Source organism: Garra rufa, chromosome 7 (genome assembly GCF_049309525.1).
Source record: "Garra rufa chromosome 7, GarRuf1.0, whole genome shotgun sequence".
Taxonomy (NCBI): domain Eukaryota; kingdom Metazoa; phylum Chordata; class Actinopteri; order Cypriniformes; family Cyprinidae; genus Garra; species Garra rufa.
Window position 1 is genome coordinate 2,894,403 of NC_133367.1, and position 13,432 is coordinate 2,907,834.

The window sequence follows — 13,432 nt, forward strand, 5'->3', positions numbered from 1 at the left end:
ACCTAAAATTTATAAATGTTCCCATATACATTCATATAAATTGTAATCTGAAACATAGGTTAATCCCAATTTTATTTTTACCTTTTTTTTGTATTGGGGAACTGAATAAATACACTTTTTATATACATTCATGGAAATTGAAACCTAAAATATTGATGATAGAAAATAAAACTGTTACTGAAAAGTTATTTGTCAACTTAAACTAAATTTATGATTCGCAAATTTAACAAAAAAAAAAAAAAATAGTTTCATACTAGTTTATAATTAGCTTTTTTCACTTTAGTTAATCTCAGACTTATTTTTAGATATTTGTATTTCTGTCTGTAAATACTTGAAATAAATACACTTTTACACATTCATGAATTGAAACCTAAAATATTGATGCTAGAAAATAAAACTTTTACTGAAAAGTTATTTGTCAACTTAAAAACTGGTTAGTTTCATACTTAAGTTTTTAATTAGCTTTTTTAATTTTTTAGTACATCTCAGACTTATTTTTAGATATTTGTATTTCTGTCTGTAAATACTTGAAATAAATACACTTTTTCATGCATTCATAAATTGAAACCTAAAATATTGATGCTAGAAAATAAAACTTTTACTGAAAAGTTATTTGTCAACTTAAAAACTGGTTAGTTTCATACTTAAGTTTATAATTAACTTTTTTCACTGTAGTTAATCTCAGACTTATTTTTAGATATTTGTATTTCTGTCTGTAAATACTTGAAATAAATACACTTTTTCATGCATTCATAAATTGAAACCTAAAATATTGATGCTAGAAAATAAAACTTTTACTGAAAAGTTATTTGTCAACTTAAAAACTGGTTAGTTTCATACTTAAGTTTATAATTAGCTTTTTTCACTGTAGTTAATCTCAGACTTATTTTTAGATATTTGTATTTCTGTCTGTAAATACTTGAAATAAATACACTTTTTCATGCATTCATAAATTGAAACCTAGAATATTGATGCTAGAAAATAAAACTTTTACTGAAACGTTATTTGTCAACTTAAAAACTGGTTAGTTTCATACTTAAGTTTATAATTAGCTTTTTTCACTGTAGTTAATCTCAGACTTATTTTTAGATATTTGTATTTCTGTCTGTAAATACTTGAAATAAATACACTTTTTCATGCATTCATAAATTGAAACCTAGAATATTGATGCTAGAAAATAAAACTTTTACTGAAACGTTATTTGTCAACTTAAAAACTGGTTAGTTTCATACTTAAGTTTATAATTAGCTTTTTTCACTGTAGTTAATCTCAGACTTATTTTTAGATATTTGTATTTCTGTCTGTAAATACTTGAAATAAATACACTTTTTCATGCATTCATAAATTGAAACCTAAAATATTGATGTTAGAAAATAAAACTTTTACTGAAAAGTTATTTGTCAACTTAAAAACTGGTTAGTTTCATACTTAAGTTTATAATTAGCTTTTTTCACTGTAGTTAATCTCAGACTTATTTTTAGATATTTGTATTTCTGTCTGTAAATACTTGAAATAAATACACTTTTTCATGCATTCATAAATTGAAACCTAAAATATTGATGTTAGAAAATAAAACTTTTACTGAAAAGTTATTTGTCAACTTAAAAACTGGTTAGTTTCATACTTAAGTTTATAATTAGCTTTTTTCGCTGTAGTTAATCTCAGACTTATTTTTAGATATTTGTATTTCTGTCTGTAAATACTTGAAATAAATACACTTTTTCATGCATTCATAAATTGAAACCTAAAATATTGATGCTAGAAAATAAAACTTTTACTGAAAAGTTATTTGTCAACTTAAAAACTGGTTAGTTTCATACTTAAGTTTATAATTAGCTTTTTAATTTTTTAGTACATCTCAGACTTATTTTTAGATATTTGTATTTCTGTCTGTAAATATTTGAAATAAATACACTTTTACACATTCATGAATTGAAACCTAAAATATTGATGTTAGAAAATAAAACTTTTACTGAAAAGTTATTTGTCCACTAAAAAAACTATAATTTATGAGTGAATATAACAAAAAAGGATAGTTTCATACTTAAGTTTGTAATTAGCTTTTTGATTTTTTTAGTTAATCTCAGACTTATTTTTAAATATTTGTATTTCTGTCTGTAAATACTTGAAATAAATACACTTTTTCATGCATTCATAAATTGAAACCTAAAATATTGATGTTAGAAAATAAAGCTTTTACTGAAAAGTTATTTGTCAACTTAAAAACTGGTTAGTTTCATACTTAAGTTTATAATTAGCTTTTTTCACTGTAGTTAATCTCAGACTTATTTTTAGATATTTGTATTTCTGTCTGTAAATACTTGAAATAAATACACTTTTTCATACATTCATAAATTGAGACCTAGAATATTGATGCTAGAAAATAAAACTTTTACTGAAAAGTTATGTCAACTTAAAAACTGGTTAGTTTCATACTTAAGTTTTTAATTAGCTTTTTTAATTTTTTAGTACATCTCAGACTTATTTTTAGATATTTGTATTTCTGTCTGTAAATACTTGAAATAAATACACTTTTTCATGCATTCATAAATTGAAACCTAAAATATTGATGTTAGAAAATAAAACTTTTACTGAAAAGTTATGTCAACTTAACTATAATTTATGATGAGCTAATTTAACAAAAAATGTCAGTTTTATACTAGTTTATAATTATTTATTTTTACTTTTTAGTTTATCTCACTTATTTTTACTTATTTGTGTTTATGTCTGTAAATATTTGAAATAAATACACTTTTACACATTCATGAATTGAAACCTAAAATATTGATGTTAGAAAATAAAACTGTTACTGAAAAGTTATTTGTCAACTTAAAAACTAAATTTATGATTCGCAAATTTAACAAAAAAAAAGTTTCATACAAGTTTATAATTAGCTTTTTTCACTGTAGTTAATCTCAGACTTATTTTTAGATATTTGTATTTCTGTCTGTAAATACTTGAAATAAATACACTTTTTCATGCATTCATAAATTGAAACCTAGAATATTGATGCTAGAAAATAAAACTTTTACTGAAAAGTTATTTGTCAACTTAAAAACTGGTTAGTTTCATACTTAAGTTTATAATTAGCTTTTTAATTTTTTAGTACATCTCAGACTTATTTTTAGATATTTGTATTTCTGTCTGTAAATACTTGAAATAAATACACTTTTTCATGCATTCATAAATTGAAACCTAGAATATTGATGCTAGAAAATAAAACTTTTACTGAAAAGTTATTTGTCAACTTAAAAACTGGTTAGTTTCATACTTAAGTTTATAATTAGCTTTTTAATTTTTTAGTACATCTCAGACTTATTTTTAGATATTTGTATTTCTGTCTGTAAATACTTGAAATAAATACACTTTTTCATGCATTCATAAATTGAAACCTAAAATATTGATGCTAGAAAATAAAACTTTTACTGAAAAGTTATTTGTCAACTTAAAAACTATAATTTATGATGAGCTAATTTAACAAAAAAAAGGTTAGTTTCATACTTAAGTTTGTAATTTGCTCTTTCACTTTTTAGTTCATCTCAGACTTATTTTTACATATTTTTATTTATGACTTTAAACACCCAAAATAAATGCACTTTCTTTTATACATTCATAAATTAAAACATAAAATATTGATGTTAGAACATAAAACTTTTACAGAGAAGTTATTTGTCAACTTAAAAAACGATTTATGTTGAGCGAATTTAAAACAAAAAAGGTTAGTTTCATACCTAAGTTTATAATTAGCTTTTAAATTTTTAGCTAATCTTAGACTTATTTTTACATATTTTTATTTATGACTTTAAACACCTACAATAAATACACTTTTTTTTATAGATTCCTAAATTAAAGCTTAAAATATTGATGTTAGAAAATAAAACTTTTACAAAAAAGTTATTTGTCAACTTAAAAACTATATTTATGAGCGAATTTAACAAAAAAAGGTTAGTTTCATACTAGTTTATAATTAGCTTTTAAACTTTTTAGTTAATCTCAGACTTATTTTTAGATATTTGTATTTATGTCTTTAAATAATTGAAATAAATACACTTTTTCATAAATTGAAACCTGAAATATTGATGTTAGAAAATAAAACTTTTACAGAGAAGTTATTTGTCAACTTAAAAGCTATAATTAATGAGCGAATTTAACAAAAATGGTTTGTTTCATACTTAAGTTTCTAATTTGCCTTTTCACGTTTTAGTTCATCTTAAACTTATTTTTAGATATTTGTATTTATGTCTTTAAATTGAATTAAATACACTTTTTCATAAATTGAAACCTGAAATATTGATGTTAGAAAATAAAACTTTTACAGAGAAGTTATTTGTCAACTTAAAAACTATAATTAATGAGCGAATTTAACAAAAATGGTTTGTTTCATACTTAAGTTTCTAATTTGCCTTTTCACGTTTTAGTTCATCTTAAACTTATTTTTAGATATTTGTATTTCTGTCTGTAAATACTTGAAATAAATACACTTTTTCCTACATTCATGAATTGAAACCAAAAATATTGATGTTAGAAAATAAAACTTTTACAGAAAAGCTATTTGTCAACTAAAAAAATCTATAATTTATAGTGAGCGAATTTAACAAAAATCAAATGGAATTTTGATTTAAGTTAGATTTAAAATAAAATTCTAAACTAAATAGAAGTTTAATTTAAGTTAGATTTAAATTTTAAGTTAAATGGAAGTTTGCTTTAAATTCTCAACTAAATAGAAGTTTGATTTAAGTTAAATTTAAATTTTTATATATATATATATATATATATATATATTAAATTTAAATTTCTGCCTGTAAATACTTGAAAGAAATACACTTTTTCATACATTCAAAAATTGAAACCTAAAATATGGATGTTAGAAAATAAAACTTTTACAGAAAAGCTATATGTCAACTAAAAAAAACTATAATTTATGATGAGCAAATTTAACAAAAAATGTCAGTTTTATAACATAAAAATTTTTAGTATTAAACCTAAGTTTATAATTAGCTTCTTTACCTTTTAGTTAAACTCAGGCTTATTTATAAGTTTTTGTATTTCTGTTGACATCATTATTTTTTCATATGCATTCAAATAAATTAAAACCTAAATGATTTGGGTTTTACGGAAAAATAATTCCTCAACTACCAATTTTAATTTATGGGGGACGATAACAAAAAAAAAATTATTTTTATACTCAGCAAGTTTATGATCAGCATTTTTAGTTCATCTCAGCAGTTTTTCTCTGATGTTTTTTATAATAGTGGTGTGGTTATTGATTGGTAATATTTTGTATTTGCATCCGCAGCATCCTGCAGTCATGGACCCGTCTTTACCTCCAGACCCGAACCCTGAGCCTGAACCGGCTCCAGGCGTCACTTCACAACCAGATGCCGCTCAAGATTCACCTGTCCAACCCACCCTGGATTCGGAGCCGCAGCCATGCCAAGAACAGGTTTCAGGTCCAGTCCTGGAACCGTCTGCAGAACCAACTCTGAACTCAGAAATAAAGCAAGAACCATCGGCACCAGAACTCACACCAGAACCACCGTTTCCAGAACCACAGTTTCCAGAACCAGCTGTGGCTCCGGCCCTGGCCCCGGGACCTCCTCCAGCGGCCAACTCCTCCTACAAGATCATGACCTTCAGACCCACAATGGAGGAATTCAAGGACTTCGGGAAGTACGTGGCCTACATTGAGACCCAAGGAGCTCATCGTGCCGGTTTGGCAAAGGTATCGAATGGAAGTTAAATTTTAATTTTAATTTAAAAGCAAGTTTGATGATCAACTAAATAGAAGTTTGATTTAAGTTTAATTAAAATTTTAATTAAATGGAAGTTTGATTTAAATTAGATTTAAATTTCAAATTAAATGAAAGTTTGATTTAAGTTAGATTTTAAATTATTTTTTTTATTAAATGGAAGTTTGATTTAAGTTAGATTTAAATTAAAATTCTAAACTAAATAGAAGTTCGTTTTAAGTCAGATTTTAAATTTTTTTAATTAAATGGAAGTTTGATTTAAGTTAGATTTTAAATATTTTTTTTTATTAATTAAATGGAAGTTTGAGTTAAGTTAGATTTAAATTAAAATTCTAAACTAAATAGAAGTTTGATTTAAGTTAAATTTAAATGTACATTTTAAACAAAATAGACTTGATTTAAGTTAGATTTAAATTAAAGTTCTAAACTAAGTAGAAGTTTGATGTAAGTTAGATTTAAATTTTAAAATAAATGGAAGTTTGATTTAAGTTAGATATACATTTTAAGTTAAATAGAAGTTTGATTTAAGTTAGATTTAAAAGTACATTTTAAACTAAAAAGAAGTTTGTTTTAAGTCAGATTTTTTTTTAATTAAATGAAAGTTTGATTTAAGTTAGATTTTAAATATTTTTTTTATTAATTAAATGGAAGTTTGAGTTAAGTTAGATTTAAATTAAAATTCTAAACTAAATAGAAGTTTGATTTAAGTTAGATTTAAATGTACATTTTAAACTAAAAAGAAGTTTGTTTTAAGTCAGATTTTTTTTAATTAAATGGAAGTTTGAGTTAAGTTAGATTTAAATTAAAATTCTAAACTAAATAGAAGTTTGTTTTAAGTCAGATTTTACTTTTTTTTTAATTAAATGGAAGTTTGAGTTAAGTTAGATTTAAATTAAAATTCTAAACTAAATAGAAGTTAGTTTTAAGTCAGATTTTACTTTTTTTTAAATTAAATGGAAGTTTGGTTTAAGTTAGATTTTAAATATTTTTTTTATTAATTAAATGGAAGTTTGAGTTAAGTTAGATTTAAATTAAAATTCTAAACTAAATAGAAGTTTGATTTAAGTTAGATTTAAATGTACATTTTAAACTAAAAAGAAGTTTGTTTTAAGTCAGATTTTTTTTAATTAAATGGAAGTTTGATTTAAGTTACATTTAAATTAAAATTCTAAACTAAATAGAAGTTTGTTTTAAGTCAGATTTTAATTTTTTTTAAGTAAATGGAAGTTTGATTTAAGTTAGATTTTAAATATTTTTTTTTATTAATTAAATGGAAGTTTGAGTTAAGTTAGATTTAAATTAAAATTCTAAACTAAATAGAAGTTTGATTTAAGTTAGATTTAAATGTACATTTTAAACTAAAAAGAAGTTTGTTTTAAGTCAGATTTTTTTTAATTAAATGGAAGTTTGAGTTAAGTTAGATTTAAATTAAAATTCTAAACTAAATAGAAGTTTGATTTAAGTTAGATTTAAATTAAAATTCTAAACTAAGTAGAAGTTTGATTTAAGTTAGATTTAAATTTTAAAATAAATGGAAGTTTCATTTAAATTGGATTTAAATTTAAATTTCACATTAAATGGGAGGTTTATTTAAGTTAGATTTAAATTAAAATTATCAACTAAATAGAAGTTTGATTTAAGTTAGATTTATTTTTTTTATTAAATGGAAGTTAGATTTAAATGTACATTTGAAACTAAATAGAAGTTTGATGTAAGTTAGAATTAAATTTTAAAATTAATGGAAGTTTGATTTAAGTTAGATTTAAAAGTACATTTTAAACTAAAAAGAAGTTTGTTTTAAGTCAGATTTTTTTTAAATTAAATGGAAGTTTGATTTAAGTTAGATTTTAAATTATTTTTTTAATTAAATGGAAGTTTGAGTTAAGTTAGATTTAAATTAAAATTCTAAACTAAATAGAAGTTTGATTTAAGTTAGATTTAAATGTACATTTTAAACTAAAAAGAAGTTTGTTTTAAGTCAGATTTTTTTTAATTAAATGGAAGTTTGATTTAAGTTACATTTAAATTAAAATTCTAAACTAAATAGAAGTTTGTTTTAAGTCAGATTTTAATTTTTTTTAAGTAAATGGAAGTTTGATTTAAGTTAGATTTTAAATATTTTTTTTTATTAATTAAATGGAAGTTTGAGTTAAGTTAGATTTAAATTAAAATTCTAAACTAAATAGAAGTTTGATTTAAGTTAGATTTAAATGTACATTTTAAACTAAAAAGAAGTTTGTTTTAAGTCAGATTTTTTTTAATTAAATGGAAGTTTGAGTTAAGTTAGATTTAAATTAAAATTCTAAACTAAATAGAAGTTTGATTTAAGTTAGATTTAAATTAAAATTCTAAACTAAGTAGAAGTTTGATTTAAGTTAGATTTAAATTTTAAAATAAATGGAAGTTTCATTTAAATTGGATTTAAATTTAAATTTCACATTAAATGGGAGGTTTATTTAAGTTAGATTTAAATTAAAATTATCAACTAAATAGAAGTTTGATTTAAGTTAGATTTATTTTTTTTATTAAATGGAAGTTAGATTTAAATGTACATTTGAAACTAAATAGAAGTTTGATGTAAGTTAGAATTAAATTTTAAAATTAATGGAAGTTTGATTTAAGTTAGATTTAAAAGTACATTTTAAACTAAAAAGAAGTTTGTTTTAAGTCAGATTTTTTTTAAATTAAATGGAAGTTTGATTTAAGTTAGATTTTAAATTATTTTTTTAATTAAATGGAAGTTTGAGTTAAGTTAGATTTAAATTAAAATTCTAAACTAAATAGAAGTTTGATTTAAGTTAGATTTAAATGTACATTTTAAACAAAATAGACGTTTGATTTAAGTTAGATTTAAATTAAAATTCTAAACTAAGTAGAAGTTTGATTTAAGTTAGATTTAAATTTGAAAATAAATGGAAGTTTCATTTAAATTGGATTTAAATTTAAATTTCACATTAAATGGGAGGTTTATTTAAGTTAGATTTAAATTAAAATGATCAACTAAATAGAAGTTTGATTTAAGTTAGATTTATTTATTTTTATTAAATGGAAGTTAGATTTAAATGTACATTTGAAACTAAATAGAAGTTTGATGTAAGTTAGAATTAAATTTTAAAATTAATGGAAGTTTGATTTAAGTTAGATTTAAAAGTACATTTTAAACTAAAAAGAAGTTTGTTTTAAGTCAAATTTTTTTTTAATTAAATGGAAGTTTGATTTAAGTTAGATTTTAAATTATTTTTTTTAATTAAATGGAAGTTTGAGTTAAGTTAGATTTAAATTAAAATTCTAAACTAAATAGAAGTTTGATTTAAGGTAGAGTTAAATGTACATTTTAAACAAAATAGACACTTGATTTAAGTTAGATTTACATGTACATTTTAAACTAAATAAGTTTGTTTTAAGTCAGATTTAAAAAAAAATTAATTAAATGGAAGTTTGATTTAAGTTAGATTTTAAATAATTTTTTTTAATTAAATGGAAGTTTGAGTTAAGTTAGATTTAAATTAAAATTCTAAACTAAATAGAAGTTTGATTTAAGTTAGATTTAAATGTACATTTTAAACAAAATAGACTTGATTTAAGTTAGATTTAAATTAAAGTTCTAAACTAAGTAGAAGTTTGATTTAAGTTAGATTTAAATGTACATTTTAAACAAAATAGATGTTTGATTTAAGTTAGATTTAAATTAAAGTTCTAAACTAAGTAGAAGTTTGATTTAAGTTAGATTTAAATGTACATTTTAAACAAAATAGACGTTTGATTTAAGTTGGATTAAAATTTTAAGTGAAATGGAAGTTTGATTAAAGTTGGATTTAAATAGAAATTCTCAACTAAACAGAAGTTTGATTTAAGTTAGATTTAAATTTCAAATGAAATGTAAGTTTGATTTAAGTTGGATTTAACTAAATAGAAGTTTGATTTAAGTTAGTTTTAAATTAAAATTCTAAACTAAATAGAAGTGTGATTTAAGTTAGATTTAAATGTACATTTGAACTAATTAGAAGTTTGATTTAAGTTGAGTTTAAATTTAAAAGATTTGCTTTTAAAAGTAAAGTTAAATTCTTTCGTTTATCATCACGAATAACAGTAAACAACACTTTTTGAAAGTATTTCTTAATCTAGGTTAATGTTTAAATATAAATGCGCCATTGTTAATTCATGGTCATTCATATTGAACTAAAATTAATTTTACAACTTGAAATGTTAAACTAGTATATGTAAACAATTAGCATGAACCTAGATTAGTAAATGCAGTAAAAATATTATTTGTTGTACTTTCAAGTATATTTCTGTGCATTAACTGATGTTAAAGTATATAATTGAGTGAAAAGTTTTGCCCACATGACCCACAAAAGCAATATGATAAAGGCAAATGTTTTGTTTTTAATCTTAATAATAAAAAAAATATTGTAATATACAATTACATTTAATTCAGTACGCAATTTAATGAAATATTATGCAGCAATATAATTTAAATAAAATAAAAATCTTATTTGTTTATATTATATTGTTTGTACATATATCTTTTGATCTAAATGTAATCCCAATAATCACACCAATTTTCTTATTTGTTTTCATTGTGTGTGTACAGTTCTGTATGATTTTTTTTATATCAGTAAATAATACTGATATAAAACTGAATAAATATTTGCTTTTTTAATGTTAAATAAACTTTATCAAAACTAACCTCTCCAAACTTTGCTCATCATTAATACTAAAGAATGCACATAAAATTACAATACATAATACTTTAATGCCATTTAATAATCTTAGTTAATGCTAATTTCTACACATCCTAATTTACCTGTCCAAGTTGTATAAATTAACATAAATGTATCATGAATGAACATGAATTAACAATAATATATTTATAAATTAACCTTGAATAAAAAGGTCTGCCTTTAAATGCCTTTATTCAGATATTCTTAATACCAAGACTTGCGTCTTTGTTTTCTAAGGATTTACACATATATTAAAGTTCATGCGTTGTTTTTTAGGTTATTCCGCCAAAGGAGTGGAAGCCGCGGCGTTCCTACGAAACCATTGAAGAGATGGTCATTCCCGCTCCCATCATGCAAGTGGTGACCGGCCAATCGGGACTCTTCACACAATACAACATCCAGAAGAAGTCCATGACGGTCGGAGAATATCGCAAACTGGCTAATAGTAAAAAGTATGTTTTGTTTGATTTAAACGTATACAATGGGGTTTATAAAGTTCTCTCTTTATCTGGACCTTTGTGTCAATAACATGTCATCCAAGATGTTCATGTCTTTCTTTCTTCAGGCTTAAAGAAATTGTGTTTTTGGACTAAAACATTTCAGGATTTCTCTCCATATAGTGGACTTCTATGGTGCCCCAGAGTTTGAACTTCCAAAATGCAGTTTAAATGCAGCTTCAAAGGGCTCTAAACAATCCCAGCTAAGGAAAAAGGGTCTTATCGAGCGAAACAATTGGTTATTTCCCAAACAAAATTACTATTTATATACTTTTTAACCTCAAATTTTTGACCTACCCGAACTGTCTTGAACAGGAATACATAGAGTCCAGGCAGAGCTAGACAAGACCAGCATTTGAGGTTGAAAAGTATATATATATATATATATATTTTTTTTTTAAATAACTGATCATTTCGCTAGATTAAGACCCTTCTTCCTCGGGCTAGAATTGTTTAGAGCCCTTTGAAACTGCATTTAAACTGCATTTTGGACGTTCAAACTCTGGGGCACCATAGAAGTCCACTATATCCTGAGAGAAATCCTGAAATGTTTTCCTCCAAAAACACAATTGCTTTAAGCCTGAAGAAAGAAACACATGAACATCTTGGATGACAAGGGGCTGAGTAAATGATCTGTTTCAGAGTTTCTCTCTATGTAGTGGACTTCTATGGTGCCCCAGAGTTTGAACTTCCAAAATGCAGTTTAAATGCAGCTTCAAAGGGCTCTAAATGATCCCAGCCGAGGTAGAAGGGTCTTATCTAGCAAAACAATTAGCTATTTTCTAAAGTTCTGGATTTTGAAGGACGATTTTGAAGTTGGAGAAGAAGATAAGAACACTCCAAACTGTCTTGAACAGGAATACACAGTTCAGGCAGAGCTGGACAAGACCAGCATTAGAGGTTAAAAAGTATACAAATTGCTATTATTTTTTATTTTTTATTTTTTTTTTTAGAAAATAACTCGGCTGGGATCATTTAGAGCCCTTTGAAACTGCATTTAAACTGCATTTTGGACGTTCAAACTCAGGGGCACCATAGAAGTCCACTATATCCTGAGAGAAATCCTGAAATGTTTTCCTCCAAAAACACAATTTCTTTAAAACTGAAGAAAGAAACACATGAACATCTTGGATGACAAGGGGCTGAGTGAATGATCTGTTTCAGAATTTCTCTCCATGTAATGGACTTCTATGGTGCTCAAGAGTTTGAACTTCCAAAATGCAGTTTAAATGCAGCTTCAAAGGGCTCTAAATGATCCCAGCCGAGGAAGAAGGGTCTTATCTAGCGAAACAATCAGTTATTTTCTAAAGTTCTGGATTTTGAAGGACAATTTTGAAGTTGGAGAAGAAGATAAGAACACTCCAAACTGTCTTGAACAGGAATACACAGTTCAGGCAGAGCTGGACAAGACCAGCATTAGAGGTTAAAAAGTATACAAATTGCTATTTTTTTTTTTTTTTTTTAGAAAATAACTCGGCTGGGATCATTTAGAGCCCTTTGAAGCTGCATTTAAACTGCATTTTGGATGTTCAAACTCAGGGGCACCATAGAAGTCCATTATATGGAGAGAAATCCTGAAATGTTTTCCTCCAAAAACACAATTTCTTTAAGCCTGAAGAAAGAAAGACATGAACATCTTGGATGACAAGGGGCTGAGTGAATGATCTGTTTCAGAGTTTCTCTCCATATAATGGACTTCTATGGTGCTCAAGAGTTTGAACTTCCAAAATGCAGTTTAAATGCAGCTTCAAAGGGCTCTAAATGATCCCAGTCGAGGTAGAAGGGTCTTATCTAGCAAAACTATTGGTTATTTTCCCAAAAAAAATTACCATTTTATATACTTTTAACCTCAAAGGCTCATCTTGTGTAGCTCTGCGTGAACTCTGTGTATTCCTGTACAAGACAGTTAACGGGGTCGAAAAACTACCATCTCATCCGCCACCTTCAAAATCGTCCTACAAGGACGTTTGATCTTCTTTGCAGGCTTGTGCACAATTCAGAATTGAATTGAGAAAGACTCCTAAATTCCAATTCAATTCTTGAATTTGAATTGAATTTTTGCTAGATTAAGACCCTTCTTCCTCGGCTAGAATTGTTTAGAGCCCTTTGAAACGGCATTTTGGACGTTCAAACCCAGGGGCACCATAGAAGTCCACTATATGGAGAGAAGACTGAAGAAAGAAAGACATGAATATCTTGGATGACAAGGGGCTGAGTAAATTATCTATTTCTCTCCATATAGTGGACTTCTATGGTGCCCCCGAGTTTGAACTTCCAAAATACAGTGTTAATGCAGCTTCAAAGGGCTCCAAACAATCCCAGCTAAGGAAAAAGGGTCTTATCGAGTGAAACGATTGGTTATTTTCCAAACAAAATTACTATTTATATACTTTTTAACCTCAAATTTTTGACCTACCCAAACTGTCTTGAACAGGAATACACAGAGTTCGGGCAGAGCTAC

At 24.9% G+C, this 13,432-nt stretch overlaps 1 protein-coding gene across 1 annotated transcript in view; it reads left to right on the forward strand.

The window, feature by feature from the left end:
- LOC141338951 (lysine-specific demethylase 4D-like) overlaps positions 1–13,432 on the forward strand; it is an 86,810-nt gene that overhangs the window by 5,471 nt on the left and 67,907 nt on the right. Inside the window, exons 2-3 of the mRNA XM_073844563.1 lie at positions 5,297–5,722; positions 10,751–10,926. Coding sequence (XP_073700664.1) covers positions 5,309–5,722; positions 10,751–10,926 — 590 coding nt within the window. The 5' untranslated portion in view covers positions 5,297–5,308. The remainder of the gene's footprint in view (positions 1–5,296; positions 5,723–10,750; positions 10,927–13,432) is intronic.